We start from the raw sequence: 27,938 nt of genomic DNA on the forward strand, positions 1-27,938 counted from the left end.
TAGAATGCGCCTGTGGTGTGTTTGGTAAAGGAAATCTTTCAAATATTAAATAACCCCCTTTTTTTTTCTTTTTCCTATCAGCAATGAAGTTACCTGGAAGCTTCTCATATTGATTCGTGCTCTTTCTCTAATTTCTTTTCATTTTTAATTGATTTTCCTTGCGTGCTTACCTTTTATGAGTCATTCATTTCAGTATTTCACTAGTTTTGTTAGCTTTTCTTTCAATAATTGCTGCAATAGACAAAATGAATGAGGAGATGCGGGATTTGCGTTTGGATCTATTGTGAAGGTAAAGTAACTTAGCGGGTATTTTTATTCTTTAGATCAAATTTTCATTATTCGCGTTTTAATTACAAGTGATTTTGATTGTACAAGTTAATGCTGATACTACTATCTCTTTTGTAAATGACTTTTTAAAAAGTGTTTTTTTAAATTGATGTTGCAATTGTCTGCGATTGTTGCAGCTATGCGAAGCACCGGCCAATTAACACAAGAAGAAGAGTACCCTGTACAGGTTAGGTGTCAATCTTAGATGGGCCTCAAAAGTTCTAATAGCACAAGTGAGGTATAAAGAATTATATTTTTGAATCAATTTGGTGTCTATGGATTGCAACAAGTAGCAAGATATTTAGAGACAAAATGGTACCTTTAGACGGGATAAAGCAAGATAATATCGTAATGTGATTTTATGGCAGCAACAACGGGTGAAATATGGTAAAGATAGAGAGAGGAAGAGAATCGGTGATGAGAGAGAGGGAACAAATATGATCTAAGAAAAATTTTATTGAATGGATTGTTGTGAAAGGAGCTGCCAGACCAAAAGAGATGGATTGTAGGAAATGGGTGTTTTAGTTATCTTATCCTTATTTAATACTAATTAGTTGTTCTTGTTGCTACCTTTTTTTAGAATAAAGTTGCTTTGAATTTTGCTGTATGTTCGGTTTGTTAGCTATTAGTCAATGTTTGTAACTACTGCTCCTCACTCCCACAGTAGTATATTATCGCAAACTGTTTGTTCTATATTTAAAAAAAATGAATAGGGTTCTTTGCTTTTCACTTCAAGTCTTCAGTTTTTGGTTATTATTTTTGTTTTCCTGTATATTATTTCAGGTATATTAGGATGCGTTGCAGCTTAAAATGAATTACTTGCTGGAAGAGAATGCAAGACTCAAGAGCTAGCAACATCAGACATGCATCTACGTTTATATACATACATACATACATTATATTACTCATTTAGATCAGATTTTCATTCTTCGCATTTTAATTACAAGTGATTTTGTTTGTTTATGTTTGCTTTTATGGTGATACTGCGATCTCTTTTGGTGGATACATGATCTAGTAAATGTTTAGTAAAAGCTTATAGTAGCAATTGTAAATTGTAATTATGCATCTTGTGCTTATTTTGATTGCATAAGAATTAGAAACAAGCGTGAAGAATTTTTTGTCATTTGTCAAAGAAATTAGGATTGTGTGTAGTTTAGATCAGATTTTCATTCTTCGCATTTTAATCAAATTAAGTCTTTACTTCTATTTTTTAAACAGTGTTCTTTAAAAAAATTTAGTCTACTTTTTTTTAAACAGTGTTTATGTATATTTATATATGTATTCTTTTTAAACTGTGGGTTTATGTTCTTATTAAACTTCATGCCTTATTTATGACAATGAACGATGCAAAAAGCAGAGTTGAAATAAATAATTTTTTTTCTTTTTCAGTGAAAATAAAAAAGACGTATTTTCAAAAAGTAATTATGTTATTTGATTAGTAGCTAAGATTGTGCATATACTTCAGTAATATGAGATTGGCGGAAACTTGCACAGAAGGTGTTTGTGAAATTGACGAGATTGCGACACGGAAGGAGAGAAAGTATGAAAGTGTATGCCTATTGTGGTTCAAATGCTATATGCATTGTGGATAGTAATGTTGCAATATGCAAGTGTCTGAAAGGGTATATTCCCAATCCCAAGTTTCCTAGACCACAAAATATGTCATGTTGGTCCAATGGTTGTGAGAGAAAGGTTGCACTGGGTTGCAATAACACCAATGGCTTCTTGAGGTACACAGGCATAAAATTGCCAGACACATCTTCGTCATGGTATAGTGAGACAATGAACCTCCAGGAATGTCAAAAGTTTTGCCTGAAAAATTGTTCTTGTTCAGCATATTCAAGTTTGGATATTCGAAATGGAGGAAGTGGTTGTCTAATTTGGTTTCATAATCTTACTGACATTATACAATTCTCACAAGGGGGTCAAGACCTTTACCTAAAAGTCCCTTCTTCAGAATTGAGTACCTTTCTTTTCTCCCTTTAGTTTCTCTCTATTTTGATTTATTGTGGATTTTGGAATTATTCTAAGGTAACTAATAGTATTTTGGATTCCATTGCTATGTCTCACCTATGGTTTGGATAATATTTTCTCTCCTATAGATTTTGTGCATACTATACTTTTGGTTTTGGAAACAAAAGTACAAACACTATAAGTAGAATTGGGTAGTTTTGTAAGTTTGAAAACTGGAAAGGTGAAATAAACTAAGCATTTTTGTATTGTAGCTTGAAATGCCATGCTTAAGAAGAGAGAGAATACTGTACTTGAAACAAGATCTTCTGGTAACAAGATTTTTCTGGCCTCTTTGGTATAAATGTACCTAAATATGTTGAATTATTAATATACGGAAGTTTCAAAGTCACAGAAATTTTTGGAATAGGAGTAGTACTTATTGTTATTATATTAGCAATGCAATGAATGCATATTAGTTGTTAAATAGTAATTATTTTTAGAATAAATACACTATCTTTATTAGTCACTCAAAATTTGAAGAAAGTGGAACAAACTATGTCAAAGTAGAATCTTTTGTACTAAGTTGGGGAGTAATGAAGTTCAACATTTTTCTGACAATATTGCAGCTGCTAATGGCCATGGAAACATCAAGCAAAAGAAGGTAGGAATTGCAGTTGGTGTGATTATTTTCGGATTAATCACATGTGTCAGCATAATGATTATACATCCAGGTAGATATCCTTATGAGTTAATTTGCCATCTTCCATAAATACCGAAAAAATAGAGAAAACAAAATATGGAAGTTGTTTGTTATAGACCCTCAGCTATTATTGACTGTTATCTTCCAATCAATTAGGGACAAGAAAAATAATTTACAGAGAAAAACAGATGCAAGAAGATATTGATCTACCAGCATTCAATTTCTCAGTCTTAGCTAAAGCTACCGAAAAATTTTCAAGCAGTAACAAACTTGGAGAAGGTGGTTTTGGAGAAGTATACAAGGTGAAATAGTAAAAAAAGAATTCATCAGTTTCTATTTCCCTTAAACAAACTCTAATGGTGCTAATGATTACTTTTCAGGGTACATTGACTGATGGGAAAGAGTTAGCCATAAAAAGACTTCCAAAAAAGTCTGGCCAACGGTTGGAAGAGTTCAAAACTGAAGTAGCGTTAATAGCCAAACTTCAGCATCGTAATCTTGTGAAGCTTCTTGGTTTTTGCATTCAAGGAGTAGAAAAAATATTGGTCTATGAATACATGCCAAACAAAAGCCTGGACTACTTCATTTCTGGTTGGACCCTTTTCTACTGTATATTCTAAAATATTTGTGACAATATTAATATTTCATATGTATAGTTTGTGTAGTTTTGAATTCTACAAGTGGTAAACTAAGCATGTCTACTTGATTTTTAGATGAAATTAAAAGGAAGTTGCTAGATTGGCCTAAACGAGTTGTGGGAAAGGGAGTGTGGGAAAAACAAGTTGTGCCACCTCCCTTGCAGTTTTCCATATTGGTGTTTTACTAACGGTTTGTTTCATTCTTCATGTCCCCTTATTTCAAGTTTGTATCTTAATTGCTTAGTTGCTTTGTATGTGATTCTAAAGAGAAATGAGCTGCGACTATCAAAATATATGAAGAATGAAAAACTAATCAGATAAAAGAGTATAAATGATAAATATGTCTTGTGTGTTTATCAAGTGGATCATCTCATTAACAAAAGAGTAACAAAAGAGAACACATCAAAATATTTGTAGCTGAAATATATGCTTCTTTCTATTCATTAACTTGCTGCTACACTTTTTTATTGTTTATATCCATAACTTATTTGATTGGCAAGGCAAAATATTTTTTGTTCATTTCTCAGAAATTAGGATGTATATAGTTTAAGAATTCAATAAGATTATAGCTTTAGGTTTTATGATACAAATGTCATTGAAGGCATTGAAATTGCTTTGGAAAACTTATTAGGAGCTTGGTAAAAACCAAAGTGTCTCCTTTGAATATTGTGACTCAATAGAGCCTCCTCACTCATTCTTATTTCTTTAAATACTACAAAAACATCCAAATTTTAAAGATCTCTTGATGGTTGAAAATTTTGTTCTTTTGATTTGTACATGTATAAAATTCAATAGTTACACAATCAAATACAATTACTATTGCAAGTTTTTACTAGAATTAAATGTTTGCTATATCCATTTTATTCTTTTTGGTTTGCTCTTTAAATGTAAATTCTGAACATATAATATTGGATGTATCATCTTTGGTTGTTTGATAAAATTTGAAGAAAATTAAATTGTTTTCTTATCTCTCTAAATTCTTATTGTGTAACTATTTTTTTCCTCCTCCCTCATTCTTATCTTTCTAAATCCTACAAAAGTTTTAACATTTCTTGAGGGTTGAAAATTTTGATCTCTTTGATTTGTTTATGACTTTATGGATAACATTCAATAGTTACACAAGCAAATCCAATTTCATCTTGGACACCTATATAGATTTTGTTTTCTCTCAATGGACTCACAAGTTTATGCTTTAGTATTAGCTCCAATAATGGTAACTATCCTAAGAAATAATGTTTGGATGGAAAATGAATTAGGAACAGCAGAACACATTTGGCATGCATATGATAAGAGTTGTCGCATATGTTTCTCATCATTTTAGTAAATCTTGGATTTACATATTGTCGTTTAGGTGGTAGGTCTCTGTTGCACAAAATATCTTCGCTGCATATTTCTTTCGATGAAAATTTCACGAAGTTTAAATGCTAAATTGTATGCATTCGACTGCCACTAAGTATTTGTGCATTGTAAAATACGGTATTTTTCTTAAAAAAGAAAAATAGAAGAACCAAATTCGCTAATTCATGGTGACCACTTTGTTGTTATTGTTGTTGTGAAATTGGACATGGTAGTGGTGGTGGCAACGGAAGAGAGTAAAGCTTAAGACTAAGGGACAGCTCCAGACCTCCGGTGTAAAAGTAAAGGATTTGAATTCTCTAAATTTTAAATTTTATTTTAAGAAATAAAGTGTGATCTTTCCCTATTTATTTTATAAATGAGATTAAGAGAAAATATGAGAGAAAAACTATTCAAGATGTGAGATCACACTTTATTCTCTAAAATAAAAATTCAAAATTTAGAAGATCCAAATTTAAAAATAAATTAGTAAATTGAGATACCACTTGTAACTTCGACGATTGAATTCGTTAAATATTTAAAATACTGAATTAAGTCGATTTCCAAATTTTAATGGCTAAATTAAGTCTTTACTTACACTCTTCTAAATTTGATGAAAATATATTTCGATCTAAACTTATTATAAAGTTATTATTATACTATCTTAACATATAATCATTTTTTTCTTCTTTTCCATGTATTTTTAATTTGTTTTGTATAAACTTTCCAAATTTTCTTTTTATAAATTTCTAGAATTTAATTTTGATGCATAAAGCAATTTTACATGTGCATGAGGTGCATCTAATTACGTAATGTAACATCATTAAAAATAACTATTACATTGTTTAGTGCATCAAAATTAAAACTCTCAAAAAAATTCTTTTTTTTTTATCAAAGATAAGAAAACTCGAATTCGCGGTCTCTTAGATGAATGTGGGGAGACTATGCCATTTGAGTTATAACTCATTGGCCTCAAAAAATCCTTAATAACTATTAAAAATTTAAAATGTATTGAAATTTACATAAAAAAAATTCAGTAAAAATCATATTTGTTATATACTATAGTTCTTGTTTAGTTACATAATTATATTCATATCCACTTTCAAATATTTTACTCATATTTAAAAAGAAATGGTAAAGACATTAGATTTTCTTAATTTCTTTTGTCTGTATATAGAGCCACTGCTATACAAACAATAAAATCATATTAATTTGTTTCGCTTAACTAGGATTTCCTTACAATTTTGCTGTTCTTATAGTAGCAATAAATTTCTAGTAGTAACCAACATGATATATTTCGAAGCAATTTTATAAATTTGAGGGGAAAAGTGTAAAAGTTGTTTACGTTATTTCAAAAAAACATTCATTACTCATCATACAGAGAATTTGGTTTGGGTAAATTTTTAAAAAAATATATTTTTAGTTATATTTTTAAAAAAAATCTTATAAAAAAATAAAAATAATTTTATATTTAGATATCTCATACAAAAAAATATTTTTATTTATCAATGATGTTTAGATATAACAATATAAAAGTGTTTTTTATTTATTTATTATGTAAAAAATAATTTTTTTTAAAAAAATATCTTTTAAAAAATACATAAATTGTAACTTCTCAAAAAAGACGTTTTTTTTTTTATTTTTTTAGTACTTTTATTTTTACTACTAAAATTTTACCAAACATATTTAAAAAATCTTTTTTTTATTAAAAAAAATTCTTTTTCTATCAATTTAATCATTTAATGGTACCAACATAAGCAAAAAAAGCAATTCTCCAAACTAATAGTGTGAATCCTAAATCTGTTACCAATTAAGAATATAATAAGGTGTCCTTCAAAATGGAGCGAGGACATAACCCTTTGGGTCAAGATTTGAGACAATGACTGTAACTCTGTAAGGCTAATCTTAGTTTAGAAATTTAGCTATCAGCATTGGTGCTTAAAAGTTGAAACATACAATCTTCAAGCCTCCCCAGTCGTTAGTCATGGTTCCTTCACTCTCACGAGTTGTTCTTGCTGAACTTTGTGAAAACTTCCTCGTTATTGAAGCATGGATATGGAATGTATAACAATACAATCCAAGCAATTGACAAATGTTACTCAACATTTAGCAGAGCAGAATAGCTAACGTTACCACTTGCAACAAAGCCAACACAGCAGTAAAGGGAGGCATAGCAGTAGAGGTCAATCGGCAAAATAGAGCAACAATGCTTATGAGTTATGTAAAAAGTTTAATATCTTGTATTCATAGAAAAATTTTCTATTTGTGAAAGTCGTAATCCTCCAAAGATGTCAAGATTCAATATAACTCAAACTAACTACATAAAAATCTCGTAAGAAAAAATATTGGCAGTAACAAACAAGTCTTAGTTTAATATTTCAGAAACGACACTACCAAATCTAGAGAAATATCATGATAATTGAGATATATGATAAAATAATTCACTGCATAAACATCCGAACAAATATATTGCCATTATTATTAGTAATAAAAAAATTATTAAAGAAAACCTAATTTGCCTTGTTGATATCCTCGAAGAGAACATGCTCAACAGGTTGTAGAACCTCAACCATAGCAAGAAGAATAATCAGACTATCAGTAAGTGGGAGATTAGTGTGCATTAAAGTCGAAAATGACACGAGCAACCCATAAAGTACGAAAAATATACGCACATAATAATAATAATAATAATAATAATAATAATAATAATAATAATAATAATAATAATAAATCAGATACAATGTTCAACTGAAAGGTAAAGCACAGATTATATACATATATGTGCATAATGTATATATACAAACCTGCACCCTATCCCAAAGTCGTTTAAGTTGACCTTTTGCCATGCAAAGTAACAAGCTTCTAAACACACGTGTTCTTTCTCTTTTTCTTTTTTTTTTTCTTTTTTATATCAGTAAATGACTCCAATCACATAGGAAGCTGCAGATCACATAATCTTCAAAGTTTAATTGGGGAGATGATTGAAAGTGCCAGTACTCATCATAGCTTTTATCAAGTTTGAGACATAACTTTATTACTCCTTCAATTGAATGAGTTCCTTGATAAACAAAATAAATTAAACAAAATCAGAATTGTGTGTGGGAGGTCAAACTAAATTGATCTCTATTCTACTCAATTTTATTCCTGAAAACAAGGATAAATAATACGAACTTCTCCTGATATTAAGCAATATTACATATAGAACTCCTCAATGTGTAAAAACATACACTAACCTCTCTGGAGGACTAAGTGATATTACACTCACTACCCTTAATTTTTGAATAAAGTATATTTTGAATCGTAAAGTTTGCTAAAAATTTTAAAAATACCCTTAACTTTGATTTTGTTGCAATTTTATCTTAAAAGTTTCAAATTTGGATCAAATAATACCTTTAGCGCCTAATTTTTTAAAAAAACTTACGATCAATTCAACAATAATTTCAGAAGAACAAGCAAATCATACATAATTGTCATGCATTATTGCTAGATTGGTTCTAAACATAGTAAAATTTAGCTGTCAAAAGTATATTTAATACAAATCGAAAACTTCTAGGACAAAATTGAAACAAAATAAAACTTAAGAATATTTTTAAACTTTTAACAAATTTCAATGACAAAAAATATACTTTACCTTTTTATTTTTTGACAAACGTGGCTCTGATGATATGCGAAATTGGCATATCCTATAAACATAACATTAAGGGATGCTAATGTAAATATGACAAATCAGCAATGCCAAGTGTAATATCAGATAACCTCAAGAAAGGTTAGTGTAATTTACCCTAAAAACAATTATGTCCGATACCTTGCTGTTTTCCAAAACATCACAATTATCACCAAAACCCCACAAATGGCTATGATTTTCAGGATTCTTGATAGATTTCTGACAAATGATTCCCCTCCCCATTTCTTGTTCAAATCCTGCAACAACTCAAAATGATCATATATAGCTAATAGAGCCTCATCAAGAAGGGAACTTATTAATACATCAATTCTCTGTTCTTTTTGCTCTCCCTTAAAAGATGTTGCAATGTCTAAAACAATGTGATTCTGCTGATAATCTGACCCATCATAACTCAATCTTAACACATTTTGAATTGATGCATTAGGATTCTTCTCGAGTTTTTGCAGCGCACTATCCCATTCAGTTTCACTCTTGGAATGAAGAAAAGAACCCAATACTTTTAAATTTAACGGGACACCTTTGCAATAGGTAACTGCTTTCCATGATAGCTCTTGGTATCCCGTTTTTGGATAATTTTGATTGAATGCATTCAAGCTAAACAGAGTAAGGGAATCTTGAAAATCTAACACCTCCATCTTATAAATTTTTTCAACTCTTTTTTCCAGCACACTCTTGTTCCTTGTAATTACAATTATTCTACTTCCTGCACCATAGCATTGAAGGTCTCCAACTAGGTATTCTAATTGCTTTGAACTACCCACATCATCAAGAACTATGAAACTTCTTTGTCTGCAGAGACAGCACTTTGCAGAATTTGTATCTGCCATGCTATTTGGGAAGTCTTTTCCTTCTAACAACTTGGAGTGAAGTTGATTACACAACTCATCTATCTCCTGCCCATACTTTTCCAATCTTTCCAGAACACCTTCTAAGAAACAGGAACCTTCATACCAATAAGAATGTTTCTCAAATAATTTCTTCACTACAGTCGTCTTGCCTATTCCTGCCATTCCACAAATCCCGATTATTCCAGTTTGTTCATCAGGAACCGAACTTAATAACAATTCTAACTTTTCAAGATTTTTATTAATACCAACTACACCCTTGATATCCTTAGGCAGGCAAGGATTATTCAGCTTTCGCAAAACATCTTTGACAATCTTTTCAACAAGTTCAAAGTCGTCCCTACAATATGAATACAACAAATGTAAGGAGCAGACAAGATTTACTGCATCATATGATCAGAAATTAAAATTGACTAAAGAAGTCAAATAGTTATTCCCTATTACAAAATCGATCATCTAAACAGCTATCTCTCTATATATAATAGGAGAGCAGTACTTGGTTAATTGATTGACAAGTGTCATGACCAGTTAAATAACACGTGTCTCAGTAAGTAAAATTACATTGTGAACCAAAAAAGTGAAATGTAAACATTGAAACGTGAAATAATAGCTCTGAACAAGGTGGGTTCGACAAAAGAAAGTTGAGAAGGAGATTTGGGTTCTTTCTCTTTTTGGGGTTGGAATTCAAATTTCAAACACAAAATTTGAATGAGCATTCCAAATCAGAAGTGAGTGAATAAATTTAAACTTAGGATTTTATAATTCAAATCATTGATTTTCTCTCTCTCTCTCTCTCTAAAAGAAAAAAGAACGAGCTCACCGGTGATGGAAACAGTAACTGGCATAGAAGATAGAGAATGGGCGTACTCAGTGTTGCGGGTTAGGAGAGAGCCTGTCGAAGGAAAAAGAAGACGATGACAGAGGCTCCGAATCTGTTTCCGGCGAGTAGCAAAGATGAAGAACAATAAATTTAAGGTGGCAGTGGCTGTTGGTGCAGCTGTAAGGAGAAAGAATAGTGGCACGGTGAGTGGTGCTACTACCGTCAGAGAAGAGGGAACAGCTGGCAACAAGTTGACGACTTTAAGACTGGAGAGCTCCGAGATTCTGTCGTCGGTGGTGCAGCAGAGGTAGTTTTTCTTCTTTAAAAACAGATATTTATTTTCTTTTTTCTTCTTTTCTTAACCAGAAAAAGGTTGCAGATAATGCCATTAGAGTTCGGGATGCAATCAGAGGAAACGCCGGAGCTCTGGTGCAATGTTCCGGTAAGTGTTCCGGCACTGTATTTTGTAGTGTGGTATTATTAGTATTTTAGTTTACTCTGTCCTCTGTTAGCAAAATCTTCTACCCAATAAATATGATGGAACATATTCTTCTTCCTTTTTTCAATGTGTTATTGTGTATAATATGCAGATTCATCCTCGCTCCATCTTCACTACTCTCTGGCTGAGGGAATAAACTGCAACATCTTTTGTGGTTTTTGGATCTTTTCTTTCATTTTGGGAGATTTCTGTGGTTATTTGTTTATGGCTTTGAGTATTTCGTACGATTGGAAGCTTTGAGATTTGGGTATGGAGAGTGTTGGTTTAGAAGAAGATAAGAGGAAGGAGAAGCCAGTGGAGGATGAGAACAAGATCAAGTGCAAAATGAAGACTGTGAATTAAGCGAGTTTTGGAGAAAACTTATGCTGGTAAGTGAAAGCTTTCTAGCCATTTTTTAACAATTTTGTGGTATCCCTTTTGTCTTTTGGTTTTTCCCACGGTTTAGGTGGATTATGAAGTGAATTTTGTGTTGAAAATTGATATGTGAAACTTTGTGTCATGGTGTTGTGCACTTCTTTGGTTCAGGGGAGGCTTACCTTTCAGAAGCAGTGCAAGGGAGTTATTCTGAGCATACTTTCAAGTATTGGTAAGTTGTAACTACGACCTTTATTCCTGTCTTCTACTTCAGTAACGAAAAATTAAACATAAAAAAAACAGAGAAGGCATAACAATGAGTTGTTGCTCTCAATCATGGTGATTCTGGGGTGAGGTTAGTTGTTCCACATTTGTTCCTTTTTAGTGACACAAAAAGTAATAATTCAGCTTTTGAATTGCATAACAATGAGGACATTTTGTAATGATGTTTATGCTTTAGGAAGCTCTTTGCAATTTACTGTAAACCATTAAGGATTTTGTGATTATGTTCTTTATTTAAAAAGCGATTAGCATGTTTACTCACTTAATTTCTTTCAGCAATTCAGTTGTAAGTAACTTGAGAAATCAACATAATGTCATAAACTTTGACAATTTATCTTTAGGTTTTTTTATGTTCCAACTTATGATTAAGGCATCATTGTTTAGAAAATACTTAGCAACGGATGATTAGAAGGCACTACTTTTATCTAAAGAAGGGCATAATAGGACTGTAAAGTTAATAATTTCAATATAATATATTAATGATATATCAGTTGTGAATGTTGTTGTTCCATTTAATTGAGGAAGGTGTGATGGTTTCGGCACCAGAACACCAGATTTTTAGAGCAAGGAGGATAACACGAAAAATATAAAATAAGAGCAAAGAGGATCATGTAATTTGCCAAATTCTATTACTTTTCTTCTTATTTGGACTAAAAATAGTTTTTTTTTTTTAATTTTAATGAGTTTTTTTCTCATTCCTTTGACTTAGTGTCAGGGACGGATGCACATGTACAAGTGTGGGGGCAAGTGCCCCCAGTACAATTTAAAATTTTTTTGAGTAATATATGATAATAAAATTTATTTGCCCCCACAATAATTTTTTACTCAATTTTTAGTACTTCATAGTCAATTTAAGAATTTTATATTAGATATCGTTAGAATGATCAATTTTTAATTTAAATAAAATTTGTGTTTTTTCTTAGAAATCGACTCGAAAGAGTATTATTTATCTTTTTTTATATTAGTTTTAATTTTTATCTGTAACAATTCCATTAATTGAAATAACTTTTTCAACTATGAATTTCAATAAAAATTGGCTTCTAATTATATGAAAAGTAATACTACACATATGTGTGTGTAAAAGTAATACTACATATTCAAGTCTTTTTATAAACTAAGTCTAATCAAGTTAAACAATAAGACTCTGAATAATGCTAGCCATAACTGATTTTTGTTATCTTAGACTAATTTGATTGGAATTACTTAACAAAAAAATTTGAATGTGTAGTATTATTCTATATAAAAAGAGATATATTTCGATTATATTATTAAGAAAAAGATTACTCAATTTTTTTAAAATATAAAACCTAAATAATAAAATTTTAAATAATATGTTATTATTTAAATTACTATTTTAGTATTTTAATTTGTAAATTATATATTTTAAAGATTAATCATATTATATGTACATAAAAAATAATCACATGTATACATATTGAAATAAAAAATTCATATATTTATATATAAATATATAACGATTAATGAATAATTTGATAACTGATTTTTATGTACACATAATATTTTTATTATAAAATTTTTTATTATATTATATTTATTTTGCCCTCACTATCAAAATTTTCTGAATCCGTGTCACTGCTTAGTGTAGTTCTTTTTGAAAAGCTTTGTATAATTTGCTATACATGCTGTGCTTTAGTGTTTTTAAGTTATCTTCCAGTTTTCAGATGGGCCTTTTTATTTTTTTTCTGTTTTTATTCATTTTAATGGCCGAATATATGGTAGGTGCACTAATTGTTTCAACTCCTCAAGATGTTTCATTAATGTTGATGGTCCAATATGATAATCATCTGGTGTTTTGATTACTTACTTTGGATCAGAATATACATGATCTCTTCCAATTTTTTGTTAACATGAGAATAATCATCTATTGTTTATTTAGAAAATGGTAACATCGGGAATCATCTCAATTATTCTAGAGAAAAGTCTTTACATTTCTGTTAAATGAAAATGGATGCATTATTTATGTTGTTTATGTGCATTCCAAATTCCAAGGATATCCCTCATTAGATTATATTATTTACGTTGTTTTTGTGCTTTCCACATTTTAAGGTTATCCCTCATTATTTACGTTGTTATTTATGTCACGTCACAGAGGAACATTGTGCATTGGATTAGACTCACAATGCATTTGTGGTTACTAGAATCACTACTTTTCTTAGCAAATGATATTTGAGAAAAGAAAAATCTCATTGATTTAGTGGGTATATATATATATGACCTCTTAACAATAAGTACTCAAGGTGCTAAGGAAATAGGTTCTTTCATATGCACTTATGTAGTATGCTTTTGTTTGTGTGAAGAAGAATCATTATATGAGTTCATAATAACTGTATTGGTTCAAAATAAAATCATCCCTTCTAAACTAAACATTTTTATTTGCCTTTTTTACTACAAATAGAGGAGAAACAGATTTTGTGAAATACTGCTTTTAGAATTCTAATTACTTTTGCTTGACCCAGTAAGCTTGAAAATAAAACATGGTGTTTTAACGATACGTACATCTTTTCCTTCTACCCGGTAAGTTGGAAAATTTTCAATAATGAATTACTTTATATTATGGCAGTTTCAAAGACATCATAGCCAGACACAATTTGCAGAAGCATTGTACGGTGATCTGACATGGTATAAGATTTTAAGCATTACATGTATTAATGCTGATTTTAGAGGGTTATTTAATACAGTACATACAAACTCTCTTTGTATTTCAACTTTCAAAGAGATCCATCATTTTAAATTGCAGTCACCATGGTGATAGAAAATTTAGTTTAATTTGTCTCAAGATATATACATAGATGATGTCAAAATGTGATTTTAACTGTCCATTTTGTAGTGTTCAAGTTAGTACTTTGCTGTGGTTATGTATGAAAATGGTAACTGCAAATGAAATAGAAGCTTTGTAGCTAACAAGTTAATGGCTAAATGCATGTTTGAGGTTAAATAAAAGCAGCTTGATTTATTTCATTTTTGCATAGTTATCATTGTAAGTAAAGCATTTTAATAGGCAACAATATTGGTATTTCTTGAGGTCCTTTATTGATTTGTTTTAATTAACATTTTTAAATGAGTATATTGTAAGTAAAGCGTTCTATGCTGTTCTGATCAATGATATTGCTGCAATGTAGTTTAATTAAGTTCCATGCTTAGTTCTATCTCTGCATGTGTGTAATTCTAAAATTAAAATTGATAAAGTTTGACGAAAGAAAACACATTGTTGTTGCTCAATCTGAAACATGATCTAATAGCTTTCTTTTTTCATATTTATAAATGCATTAGTTTTCTTTTGTGAAGCTATCTTTATCATTATGATGCAAAATTTTTAAGTCAACTTAATACTTTTTCTTTCGGATGTTCACAAACTACAATTGGTTTGCATTCCAAGAGGATAGAATTGACCAGATTGGAACAAACAATATAGAATTGATCAGATTTTTGTCCAAATCCTAAATTGAATTTCAGGCAGGGAGGAAAAATTATCTGCCTGTAAGTATCTTGGAGCTGATGTTGCCATCCATTATAAGACAGAGACCCCGTTGCACAAGTGAAGGAAAAAACAGGAAAGAAAGGTATACCATTCTCTAACTTTTGTAATTGATTTATGCAATCACTGAAACTTCTATATCAGTTGCCACTACCTGTGTTGCTGTAGGTTTTGATGTCATATGGATCAAAATTGAGAAATTGTACCTTAAGCGAAACCTCGACAGCTTAAACTTTGATGGAAGGCTTTTTCTCATTAGCATAATGGGTGGAGCTATAGAAAAAGTAAAATATGAACAGTATGCTAAATAGCCACCTCACAACTCCAGGTATGGCAAATATTTTCATTGATTTATTAACATTACATTAGGGAAGAGAATTTTTAGTGTTATCTTTTAAATGTTTGGTTAGTTTAAAATCAGATTCATCTTTATAAACTTCAGTGAATCTTATAATGTATTTCATCTGTGTTGCCTATGCATAAGATTTTGACTTGGTAGTTGTTTTGTTTCAATTAAGAAAATGGTTACTTATTTGCAAATTCTTTTTTGTTTCAACGTTTAGACTAAGTAAAAAATTATTTGCAAATTCTTATTTCAATTTCTGAAGTCATTGCTGAAATTTTCCTTTTCTCTTCCAGGGAGTAGTAATATATGTGTGCAACTATCTCATAAAAAGTTTGTGTATTTCTCTATGTAAACTTTGAGGAGGAATTAATGCCAATGTTTTATTTTGAACCATTAATTTCCTTTCTTTCTTTCTTTACGGACAGAAATGGATGCCATTGCCAGAGTGTGGTGGAAAATGGTTGCTCCTTCAAATGATGTTACTCCATGATAACCGATATTCATTTTGTTGTGCCTGCTGATAAATTTCAGTTTTAAGGGGATTCTTTCAAGTTTATTACAACTTATACCTTAGTGCTTGCATTTTTTGTCCTTTCATATGAGATCTTATTTGATGTTTTGTGTTCTTCATTTAGATTTGCTCTTTTGGAAATCACTTAACACGGATATTTTTGTGCTTTTTGGCTAGGAGAAGTGGTTTTTGAGTTGTCTTTGTCATGGTTTGGTGTGTTTCCTTTTGCTGCTGTTCATTATTTTTTTTTTAAATCTATTTTTGTTTGTTTTAAACATGTAAGTATAAAAATATATACTTGATTTGAAACTATTGATAACAAGTAGAAAAGGTTTTGGTTTAATTAAATTAACTTTTGATGAACAATGGAGCTGTTTTTTTTTTGTTTGCAGCTTAAATATGTGATGCTTTGATGAGATAATTTCATAGTGATTTCAAGATTCGTATATTAAAAACTTTTGATACCTATGCATGCTTACTTTTGTTAAGTTTAGCGAATTTTTTTTTTGCTTTTTTGCTCTAGCAGCTAATCTCGATCATAGTATGCTCCATTTGAATTATCTTATTTTGCAAGTGAATTTTAATAAACATTTATCTTAAGTTTAGCTATCCAGTAATAAAGGCTTTGGCAGAGATAGCATGTCAACTAAAGTGTTGTAGTGAACTTTTGTGTGTGACATTATACATTCATTCATTCTTAAAGTTTGACTTTTTGAAAATGGTTAAAAGTCTTTGTTTCGTTCATTTTGTACTTGATCTTTAATATATTTATATGGTATATATATTTTTTAAGTGTTAGAAGAAGATACTGAAAGATTATAGAAAAAAAGGTGGTTTTGTTTTTGTAAAAAAGGTCTTTTTTGTTCCTGTTAATTTGTATTTTATACATTTTATTATAGTTCAATATGTCATTACTTTATGTTTATTTTGTTTGTTTGATTGTTTATCTGTGACCAATACTAAGAATGAACCTCCAAATAAGAGAACTATTGAGGGATTTATTATTGATTTAGGATACCATTTTGACTTCATAATCAACTCTTTATAACTAGGAGTATGGAAGGTGCAGAGAAGGAAAAAGATGCAGTTTAGTGGGAGTATAGAAGAACGGCTTCTTAAAAATGTGTTAACTGTATATTTTTTTTATACAAGTTATTTGAATTCAATGTTGTAGATAGTAATATCTGGGTTTCAGTTTAAATTTTTTTTTATTTAAAATTAAATGTATAACACAAACTACTATTGAATAAGTATACAATCTAAGCATACTATCAGTGGTATTTTAGACTATGGAAGAACAATATTATTTGGCTATGAATGTGAACTATAAAAAGCTTTGTGGCATTTAAAAATTTATTTAACTAATATCTTATTTTATTTTTTTAATTTATTTTGATATTGTATCTTAAAACTAGAAAAGTTCATGTGTCCTGTAAATGTGATTTTATGATTTTTTGTACAATAGTGGTAAAAATTTAATAGAGTAAATCGAACATAAAAGTTTTAAATTTAAGTATATGATTAGTCTTTTATATAAGTTTGAGTATATGATTTTTTTTTTGCCAATTCTATCAAATAGACAAAGAGAAATTCTAGACACATGTGAGGATTGGATCATATCAAAATTCTTTGCTTTTCACTAATTCACTATTTTTGTTATAAGTATTTTTTTTGTATTAATAGTGATCTTTTTATATAATTTAAGAATGATATTTGATCTCATATATAATTTTTTATTTTTTTTATTTTAAGATTTATGTATTTAATGATGGTGGTGTATATTAATATTACTAATTTTGTAGGGAGTATTTTTTAGATATTGTATAGCATTTTTTTATAGAAGAATTAAACAAATAAATAAAACATACAGTTTGACTGTTATCAGAGTAGATAATAATTTAAATTTTTTTTATTTTATTTATAATTTTAGTGGAAGAGGACATACTACCATAAAAGATAAAATATATTTATGAATTTATTAATAATAAATATTTAAAAGAAATGTATTAAGTGATTAATTTTTTAATTCTCTCTGTGTGTACATCTTTTTTTAATAAATATTGTTTTCGATATTGGTATTTTTTTAATAATTATATACGGATTTATTACTTTTGTTAATTAAAAAAATTTAAATATGTAATTAATTAATAACAATTATATTTTTATACAAATATAAAAAATGTTTGGTATACGAATAATTTTTTATATATTTTATAATTTAATTAATATAATTAATCACTATTTTTCTACTAAAATATTAATATTTTTTAAAATGGCACACCATATATTAGGATACATAATAATATTTATATTTTATAAATATGCTTAATAATATATGTTCATGAATTAAAAAACATACCATAATTATTTAAATTCTATTTATAAATTAGAATATAATTTTTATATTAATGGATAGGTATTAATAATTTTTTATATTGAAATTATATTTGGCCCGGGCGAAGCGGGTTCTACACTAGTTTCTTAATTAAAAACAAAGGATTTACCCATCTTATCCTAAAGGTACATTTTACTAGCATAATGATAAAAAACTTATATATAATTTTTGTCCGTAACTTCGCTATTTTCTTCAAAAATAGCCAAACGTTTAATTTCATTAATTTTGTCCTAACGTTTTTTATTCATTCAATTTTGGCCAAATGCTTTCAATTTGGGTTAAAAGTTAAAACTCTCATGAATGTTTATTTTAGACAGTTAAACTTAAATTTTTTTTAATAAAATCACAAACATATATTTATCCAGATTTTTTCCAAATATTTTAATGCATTGAAGACGTAAATAAAAACTATAATTCCAACAATTTTTCAAAAATGTTTGCTTTTATGCTGCTCTTAAAATGTAAATCTAGAGAAAACCCAAAATAAATTCATCCTTACCTACAAGAGCTGGAATCCCAGCCTTCTAAATCCGCAACTTTGGCGAGAGCATCCAGCCATTTCAGAAGATTGTTAATGTTACTCTGCAAGTGAGACTTGAATTTTTCATTGAAACTTACTAGCTGCTTTCGTACATCAGATGGATCCACACCATAAAACACAGGTATAACTTTCCTTCCGCACTCCATTATTTTCAATAACTCATCGACGCACCAACTTGAGGTAACAAAATTCTCTGACAAGATCACAATAGATACAGATGAATTGTCAATAGCTCTTGTAAGAGAATCCGAGATGCAATCCCCTTTGTGAAGCTCATCACCAATGAAGGTTTTTATATGTTTTTTATTCAGAGCTTTGACAAGATGGGAAGTGAATCCGGTAAGAGTGTCCTTCCCTCTAAAGCTGATAAACACATCATGCTTCCAAAGATTCGAAGATAGCCCATTAGAGTCTGGCTTAACCGAATCGAGAGGTTTGTTAGGGTTTGGGAAGAGGAATAGTCTCATGCGGGGGAATCCAGGGGAATCGCGGTAGAGTTGATCGAACATGAGCATCATGTTGTGGAGGTCTCTGTCGTTGGTGACGGAGACGAGAGCATTGAGGTCATCGCTGCCGGGGACTTGGTATTTGAAGAAGTAATCGCCGTTGCAGGCGCCGTCAAAGAGGCTGGAGATTTCGGCAACTATGGCTGTGAAGTCAATTCTACGCTCAACATAAAGAAGCTTATTGGTGCCACCGACGTAGGCGAGCTTGTTGTTGCTGCCGCTGGACTTGATCTCGCCGCCGTAGCTGCAGAGGAACTTTGCTCGGTCGATCTCCATGAAACTGAAAGTATTATTACTGTGTTATGTGGTTTTGAGTTTGAAATTCACATATGCGGCAGCAATTTCAGTAATTGAAATACTCCTTTCGGAGCGCTTGACCTGAAACTGCAAGATAAGTTCGGGGAAACATGGAGGAAGGCTCCACATTTGGATTTTAGGTATTTTAAAGTGAAATTGCTGCTTTCGCGGAAGATGCAAAGTAATTGTGTTGAAACTTGACAGAGCATGTGGGACCCACTGAAACTACCTTACGTGCTTACCATTACTGCGTCAACCACGCTCAGTATCATGTCGGATACCATATTTACCAACATTCGTTTAATATGTATATCTAATCGTATTTTAATAAAAAAATAAAAAAAAAATTTCTAAACTTATCTGAATACATATAAATATCGTCAGTGTATCCAATCTTATTCTTAACATATATTTTTAAAATAAATTTAGATATAATATATATTATTATTTATTAAAATAAAAAATATTTTAAATACTTAATATAATTAAAATAAGACATTAAAAATAATTAAAAATTTTAATTTATATTTTAATATCAATAAAATATCAAAATATCATTACAATTTATCTAAAAATAGTTTATATTTTATATATATGCGTGTCTCTATGTCATGTAAACTTTTAAAATTCGCGTGTTGATGTATCCCGAATCGTGTCGTGTCGTGTCCCGTGTCCGTGTCAGCATCGGTACATCATAGGTAGAAACATTGGCAAAAATATTATCAATTAAAGTTTACAACCGTGCTTCTTTTTTAACCGGTAGATTTAAATCCGTAATTTTTTAGATGAATATGAGAAGATTATGTTATTTGAACTATAACTCTTTAGCGTATTTTTTTTATATTATCAAATTTACATTTGTATAATATACTAAAATATAAAATATAATTTTTAAACTTATAAAATTTATAATTAATAAATTAAATTAAAAATATTTTTTGTTAAATAAAAATCACAACAATTATATTTGAATCATCAAAAAATAATAATTATAGATAAATTAATTTTTAAATTTCAAAAAAAAATTATTAAACATAAATATAAAATTATAATAATCTTTTTAATTTTCATAAGTATAAATTAACTTTTTTTCGGTGCTTTGAAAAATATTCCAAGTTTTTTTAAATTTTAAATACAAATATATGATTTTTTTTTATTTAATAAACACAAAATAAAATATTTATGTATTACAAAAATTTACCAAACCAAATATAAATATTAACATTGGTAAATATATTTAAAAATTATTTTTGATAAATTTATTCTGTAAATAATTTTATTATTGAATTTAATTATACACTTATGAATTTAGTTTATTTACATTAACTAGCATCTTGTTTGTAGGGATTCGTGATTTTATTGACCATTTTTGTATAAAATAATAAATATAAAAAATTATTTCTTTTATTCTTTATGGTATTTCACGGCCTAATATATTAAGTAGTATTTTGCTGAAAATTTAAGTCTATTTAAATATTTATTATTGATAATAGATTAAATTTTTTTAAAAATATAATTCAATGACTAAAAAAATGCAACAAAAAAGTACAATTACAATTTAAAGGGTGAAATTCTATTTTCATAATGATTATTTTTATTTTTAAATAGTATAAATAAATATGAAAGAAATCTAAATTTAAATCAAAACAATTTTAATTTTTTTTGTATATAAATATTAGTTGATGTATATCTTGAAAAGTTCAAAATAAAAAAATATAGTATGGAAGCAAAATAAGATTCCACATAAGAAAAATTTAATTTTAATGTTAATATAAAATACAACAATAATAACAACAACGAAATTTTGTCTGATTAAGTGGGGTTGGTTACATAGATCAAACGATATTATTGAAGTTTATTATGTATTATGTTTACAGAAAGACCGTTTACATATAGACCTCACTTAATCATATCATGGATGATCTTTTTAAGTCTTTATCTGTCTTTCACCTGTTATTCATTTTCTATCTCATCCATCCTCCTAAGTGAATGCTCTGTCAGTCTTCTTCTCACATGTCTAAACCACCTGAAATGCAACTCTACTATCTTTTTCACAATAGGTGTTATTCCAATTCTCTCTCTTATATCTGCGTTTCTTATTCTATTCAATCGTGTATGACCACTCATCTATCTCAACATCTTCATCTCTGCCACATTTAACTTATGTTGGTGTTCTCCTTTGACCGCCCAACATTTTGTACCATAAAACATAACTGGTCTAATGGCAGTGCAATAGAGTTTACCCTTAAGTTTTAAAGGCATTCTTTTACACATATAAAATCATACGGTCTCCGTCATTTTGACCAACCTGCTTGGATCCTATAATTTACATCCTGTTCAATTTTTTCATTATCCTGTATGGTGCACCCAAGATGTTTAAAATTTTTAACTTTTCGTATGATATTTTCTTCAATCTTCACCTTTATATTAGGGTTTTTTCCTTCGGTGGCCGAACTTACGTTCTATATATTCTATCTTGCTACGGCTTATGCACAGACCATACACTTCTTGTAAAATCCAGTTAATTAACGGCTAATTAACCCATAAATGAGAATTTATTCTAGAAAGCCAAAAATGTGATTTTTATGGCTAAATATGATAGAGGAGATTGAGACGAGAATTTCGGTACTAATTTTGTAGAAATCGGACCAAGATTGGACCGAACGGGCCAAACCGGGCCAACCGGACCCAAAGTGGGCCCTTGGCCCAACTAAACTAAACCTAATATACTCATTTCAGCACTCTCTCTCCTCATTTGAGACACTAAACACACTTAAATGGAGGCCATGGAGGGAAGAACACTCTCTCAAGTTCTTTCTCTCATTTGATCTTCAAACCACCATAACTTTTGATCTAGAGATCCGATTGCCGCACCGTTTACGGCCACGCGTTCACCGTAGAGAGCTCTACAAAACCGATACAATCAATCTTGAGGTAAGCCACGTTTTGCTCTTCGAAATTTCAGCCCTTGTTTTCGAGTTTTATGGGTGAAATATTGAGATTTTGGGTTTTTTAATGTTATAGAACCCAACTCTCTTGAAGGAGAAGATTAATCTTGTCTCTTTGGACTTTGGGTGTGGTAAGATTCTCAACCCTAGTATAATTTGTTATTCTATGATATTTGGATATTGTGATGTTGTGTATGGGTATGATGATTGTGGCTTATGTTGTGTATATGTGAATATTGGAGCTTGATTGAGACTTTGAAAAGCTTGAAAAGGGATTTGGTGGTAAAAATCTATTCTTCGATGTGTTGAGACCTAGAGAGCATTGTGGACAAGTGGTTTGGAAGTGCTCCGGTTGAGCTTGGGAAATCGGCTAAGGTATGATCTCGATTTCTTGTATCTAATATGTAATGTGGTAGGAAATACTTAGGCTAGAGGCCCTAAGATAGGCATTGAATTATTGATGTTGTTGAATGGTTGAGATATATGATGTGGTCATATATATGATTACGATTATTGATGCCTTGATGTTATGATGTATATGCATGTTGTGATATATGTTTGATGATTGATTGAGGTTGAATTGTGGGTGAAACCATGTTGATGGTGAGTATGATATTGGTTATGTGCAATGATGGTTAATTGAAAATGGTGTTGTTGAAAATTGGCATGAGGGAGAGTATATGATATGTAAATGTGTTTGAGTTTGAGCCACTTGGGTGAAGTGGGTTAAGATGATGGGATGATGTTTTTGTAAATTGTGGTAAAGTGTTAATGTGTGAGTTGAGGAGGCTTGATGTTGACTTTGGTATATTTTGATTGATTTCAAAGAAAAGGGATGAAATTGGCATATTTTGATTGATTTTGAAAAGAGTTGAAAGTGGCTTGTTTTGAAAATGGCACTTTGTGGTTTTGCATGAAAACATGATTTTTGGGCATGTTTTGATGGGACATAATTTGGACTCCGGATCTCCGTTTTGTGCCAAATTTATTTAGAAATGAAATTGGATACGGGATGTCCACGCCGTTCAAAGAACGGGCAAAAAACGATTTAAAATGATGAAGTTATGTCCGTCGAAAAATTGGGGTTGAACTAGTGAATTCTGCAGCTTTTAACTTAGAAAAATTTCTAGCAGAATGACCACCCATGCGTAGGCGTGCTTGACGTGTGCGCGTCGTTTTTCAGAAAAACGCCATCCACGCGTGCGCGTGGCTCACGCGTACGCGTCAATGTGCTGAAATGGTTACCCAGTCATTTTTCCGAGAGTTGTGCCAGTTTTGTGCTTGGGGCACAAATGCACCCGCGTGTACGCGTGGCTGACGCGTACGCGTCGCTTGGATATTTTTCAACCCACGCATCCGCGTGAAGGACGCATACGCGTCGATGGACTTTAAGACCATCCACGCGTGCGCGTGGCCCTGTTTTCTTTCCAAAGATGATTTTTTAGTTTTTAAAGCCAAATTTCATACTTCTAAGCCTCCGATCTCACCACTTGTGTCCTAAATCATTATGATATGTCTAGCAATGAGAAAAAGAGCTAGGAGATGTGGTAACTTGCGAGTGAAGCAAGGGAAAAATGGATAATCAATGAGGATCAAAGATGATTATATGAGATGCGGAGGATGGCGGTGGAAGTGTTGTATGTACCATGAGCCGATGGACTAAATTGTTTATGAATTGGCTGGTTATGAATTTAACCGTGAGCCGGATGGCTGGATTATTGCCGTGTTACGGCGGAGCCATCATTATGGCTAAGTATAAATGCATATATGCTGTTGAATGAATTGTGAATGTTGCACTTCCACTATCTGAGACGCGAGTTTCCCTGTAAGAAAACAGTGGCTAGTCACCACGTGCTCCAAGTGGAGACTTGAGACTCTTTTGACCCTATGTCGTCAGGGTGGCCGGGCACTGTGAAAGCCCCAAATGAGCTCGTGCCCGTGAATATTCACCAGTGAGGGTGATGGATATGGATCATGATTATGATCACAATTATGTTGAGTATAACTCGAGTTTGAGAGACACGACAGAGGGACAGTCCAATGGTTAGCTACCAGGACTTGTCGGGTTAGCTATATAACCGACAGATGATATCATCAGCCATTAGGGACAGGCATTCATCATATGCATACTAAGTGAATTGTTTAAGATTGCCTATTTGACTGCATATTACTTGCTATTTGTCTAAATGCCTTATTTATTCCTATTTGTATATCTCTTGTCTGATATAACTGTGTTTGCTATATTATACTCCTGCTGGTGGTTGGGAGGTCTGAATGAATTGGAAAAGGAAGTATTAGTTAGACTAAAGGATCTCTAGTCAGTTGCCATTTAAGGTTTAGCTTGTTTATAAGCTTTGATTTTATCTGGGGGAAGTTCTAGGATTGCCTTCACCTTTTCTCTAATATTACATGTTTTATATGTGGAAACTGTTACCATGCTGGGAACCTCTGGTTCTTACCCATGCAAATTTTGTGATTTTCAGATGCAGGACGCAAGACTTTTCGTTGAGGCATGCTGGAGACTTCCGGATTAGCGAAGATCCTTTGTTCTTAGGGCCTTATTTTGGTCTTATATGTTTTGCTTAGGTACTTTTATCTTCATTGAATAATACAAACTGTGATGACTCCCCTTATAGGAGGTTTTGGAGAATAGATTCTCTGTTTTTGTGTCCCTTTGGGTTTCCTTGGGATTTCCTTATTTTATTTACTTGTATATATATGTTGCTATGCTCGGACCGGTCATCTTCACAACCGGATTTTGAGTCTTGATATTCCTGTTTTTGACACTCTTGTGTATATATATAATCTCACGTTAGTTTATTCTTGTTCGCTACGTTATCGATCGGAGTGTTGCGCTTTTTGAGTTATGATTTTTGTTGTACCCCTTTTCTTCAAAGGCTCCTAGTTATAATCATCATTCATACTACTATACGTACTAAATTTTTATTTTAGAGGTCGTAATATCTTGTCATATCTGAATTATGACTTAAGCATAAGACTCTGTATGGTAGGGTGTTACACTTCTAGAGCTTCTCTCTATAAATCCAACTTCTTATTTATATCTTCTCTTGACTCTCCCATAAGGACGATATCATCAGCAAAAAGCATGCACCAAGGCACAGGCTCTTGGATATGTTTTGTGAGTACTTTCAAGACTAATGTGAAACTGTACAGACTTAAAGATGATCTCTGGTGTAATCTTATACCAATAGAAAATTCATCTGTCACACCACCTTGAGTTTTCACACTAGTTGTAGCCCATCATACATATATTTACTTACATGAATATATGTCATCCTTATTCTTTTCCTTTCGAAAACCTTTCATAAGACCTCATTTGGCATTCTATCGTACGTTTTTTTCAAATCAATAAACACCATATGTAGATCTCTTTTATTATTACGATACCTCTCCGTCATCCTTCTTAATAGGTATGTAGCCTCAGTGGTGAATCTAACTGATATAAAACCAAATTGATTCTTTGTTACTTATGTCTCTTGTCTCAACATCCATTCTATCACCCTTTCCCATAACTTCATAATATAGCTCATGAGCTTAATCCCTCTATAATTTTCGCAACCTTGTATATCACCCTTATTCTTGTAGATAGGTACCAATTTGACATCTTCTTTGACATTAAAATCCCATTAAAAAATATAGTTAACAAACTGATACCTTTCTCTCTAATACCCTTTCAAACTTCAATCGGAATATTATTGAGTCTTACTGCCATGCCATTTTTCATCTGCTTTAGAATCTCTCTTACTTCGAAGTCTCGAATCCTTCGATAGTAGTCGAAGTTTTGATCTTCTTTCCTCGTACATAACCGACCAAGGCTCAAAAGAGTCTTCTGTCCTTCATTAAATAACTTGTAGAAGTATCTCTTCCACCTTTAATTGATCTTCTCATCTTGAGCCAAAATCTCTCCGTCTTTATCCTTTATGCACTTAACCTAATCCAAGTCTCTAGTTATTATTTCACGGCTCTTTGCGATTCTATATATACATTTTCCTCTTTCTTTCATGCCTAAAGACTGGTAGAGACCCTCATATGCTCTTGCATGTTTTTGTTTCACTTACAGCCACTTTTGTCTCTTTCTTAACCGCCTTATATTTTTTCCAATTATCTATATTGTGGCACAAATATCACCCTTTAAAGCACTCTATGTTTGCCTTTATCTTTTCTTATACACTCGCATTCCACCACCAGCAGGACTCCTTGTCTCTTGGTCATATCCCTCTAAATTTACAAAAACTTTCTTTTGTTATTCTTCTAATAACTTCTGACATCTCCCTCCACATCTCTTCCGCGCTTCAATCCCTTCCCACTTTGCCTCTTTTTCTACCCGTCTTAGGAAACTTCTTTGTTCCTCACCTTTCATCCACCACCACCTCATCCTTAGGTTTTTCTTATGATATTTTTTTCTCAACTTATACTTAATGTGAAAATTCATGATGAGCATCCTATGTTGTGTTGTTAAACTTTCTTTCAAAATAATTTTACAATCAATGTAAAATTTTCGGTCAACTCTCCTCAATAAGAAAAAGTCGATTTGAGAGCTTGTCATGCCACTCCTATAGGTTATAAGATGTTCGTCTCTCTTTTTAACACATGTAGTTGCGATGAGAATGTCAAAAGTTAAGGAAAAGTGTAAAATAGTCTTAATGTGAAAATTCATGATGAGCATCCTATGTTGTGTTGTTAAACTTTCTTTCAAAATAATTTTACAATCAATGTAAAATTTTCGGTCAACTCTCCTCAATAAGAAAAAGTCGATTTGAGAGCTTGTCATGCCACTCCTATAGGTTATAAGATGTTTGTCTCTCTTTTTAACACATGTAGTTGCGATGAGAATGTCAAAAGTTAAGGAAAAGTGTAAAATAATCTTACCCTCGATATTAACCACCCTGAAACCATAACCTCCATGAATAATTCTATATCTAGTCACTTCTCTTCCAACATGGCCATTTAAATCTCCTCCTAAGAAAATATTATCTCCCGAAGGTATTTCTTTGATCAAACTCTCTAGATCCTCACCAAATCTTATCTTGTGTTGCTCGTCCGAACATCACTTGCGATGCATAAGCGTTAATCACATGAAAAGTACCTCATTACACCACAAGTTTAATAGAGATGATCCAATTACCCACCCTCTTGATATCCACTACATCCTTCTTCCACTACTTATCCACGATAATACCTACCACATTCCTATTCTTTACATTTTCTATATACCAAAGTTTGAACCTGAAGGTATCCAACTCCCCAGCCTTCGCACCGACCTATTTTGTTTTTTGTAGGCACATGATGTTGATCTTTCTCTTTGTCATGGTATTCACCACCTCCATAGATTTTCCTATTAGAGTGTCTATGTTTCATGTCCCAAATTTTAACCTTCTGTCGCTCCGACCTTTACCTTTATCTTTTTCTTTGTGAACTAGCTTATTTATCCTCATCTGT

The 27,938-nt window shown here is 31.1% G+C and overlaps 2 protein-coding genes across 9 annotated transcripts; one reads left to right on the top strand and one right to left on the bottom strand.

Moving 5' to 3' along the window:
* The first annotated feature begins 6 nt into the window (after window positions 1-6).
* LOC130951133 (G-type lectin S-receptor-like serine/threonine-protein kinase At4g27290) lies at window positions 7-4,035 on the top strand. Of its 3 annotated transcripts, XM_057879762.1 has the most exons (8): window positions 7-289; window positions 465-565; window positions 1,111-2,290; window positions 2,553-2,609; window positions 2,907-3,011; window positions 3,137-3,282; window positions 3,361-3,571; window positions 3,694-4,035. In XM_057879762.1, the coding sequence occupies exons 4-8, from the start codon at window positions 2,564-2,566 to the stop codon at window positions 3,804-3,806; spliced, it is 621 nt and encodes a 206-aa protein (XP_057735745.1). In that variant the 5' UTR covers window positions 7-289; window positions 465-565; window positions 1,111-2,290; window positions 2,553-2,563; the 3' UTR covers window positions 3,807-4,035. The 3 variants fall into 3 exon arrangements, with proteins under 3 accessions (XP_057735745.1, XP_057735743.1, XP_057735744.1); XM_057879760.1 differs by lacking the exon at window positions 2,553-2,609 and having other exon boundaries at window positions 3,694-4,022; XM_057879761.1 differs by lacking the exon at window positions 2,553-2,609 and having other exon boundaries at window positions 465-514; window positions 3,694-4,022.
* Window positions 4,036-7,626: 3,591 nt separating this feature from the next.
* On the bottom strand, window positions 7,627-19,673 carry LOC130948622 (disease resistance protein RPV1-like). Of its 6 annotated transcripts, XM_057877420.1 has the most exons (5): window positions 18,686-19,673; window positions 9,732-9,823; window positions 8,759-9,641; window positions 8,585-8,636; window positions 7,627-8,011 (listed from the first exon to the last, which is right to left on the bottom strand). In XM_057877420.1, the coding sequence occupies exons 1-5, from the start codon at window positions 19,507-19,509 to the stop codon at window positions 7,988-7,990; spliced, it is 1,875 nt and encodes a 624-aa protein (XP_057733403.1). In that variant the 5' UTR covers window positions 19,510-19,673; the 3' UTR covers window positions 7,627-7,987. The 6 variants fall into 6 exon arrangements, 4 of the variants coding, with proteins under 4 accessions (XP_057733403.1, XP_057733400.1, XP_057733401.1 ...); XR_009073128.1 differs by having other exon boundaries at window positions 8,735-9,823; window positions 18,686-19,672; XM_057877417.1 differs by having other exon boundaries at window positions 8,759-9,823.
* Window positions 19,674-27,938: the final 8,265 nt, after the last annotated feature.

The sequence above is a fragment of the Arachis stenosperma genome, chromosome 9 (genome assembly GCF_014773155.1).
Source record: "Arachis stenosperma cultivar V10309 chromosome 9, arast.V10309.gnm1.PFL2, whole genome shotgun sequence".
NCBI classification, from domain to species: Eukaryota; Viridiplantae; Streptophyta; class Magnoliopsida; order Fabales; family Fabaceae; genus Arachis; species Arachis stenosperma.

Bases quoted from the DNA above. Each gene is read 5' to 3' on its own strand.
- LOC130951133 (XM_057879760.1), top strand. From the start codon at position 1,870: ATGAAAGTGTATGCCTATTGTGGTTCAAATGCTATATGCATTGTGGAT. The intron at 3,012-3,136 runs GTAGATATCCTT...CCAATCAATTAG, and splicing joins CATAATGATTATACATCCAG to GGACAAGAAAAATAATTTAC. The intron at 3,572-3,693 runs GTTGGACCCTTT...CTTGATTTTTAG, and splicing joins CCTGGACTACTTCATTTCTG to ATGAAATTAAAAGGAAGTTG.
- LOC130948622 (XM_057877417.1), bottom strand. From the start codon at position 19,509: ATGGAGATCGACCGAGCAAAGTTCCTCTGCAGCTACGGCGGCGAGATC. The intron at 8,637-8,758 runs GTATCGGACATA...TTATGTTTATAG, and splicing joins ATGTTTTGGAAAACAGCAAG to GATATGCCAATTTCGCATAT. The intron at 8,012-8,584 runs GTAAAGTATATT...TTGTTTATCAAG, and splicing joins GTTTGTCAAAAAATAAAAAG to GAACTCATTCAATTGAAGGA.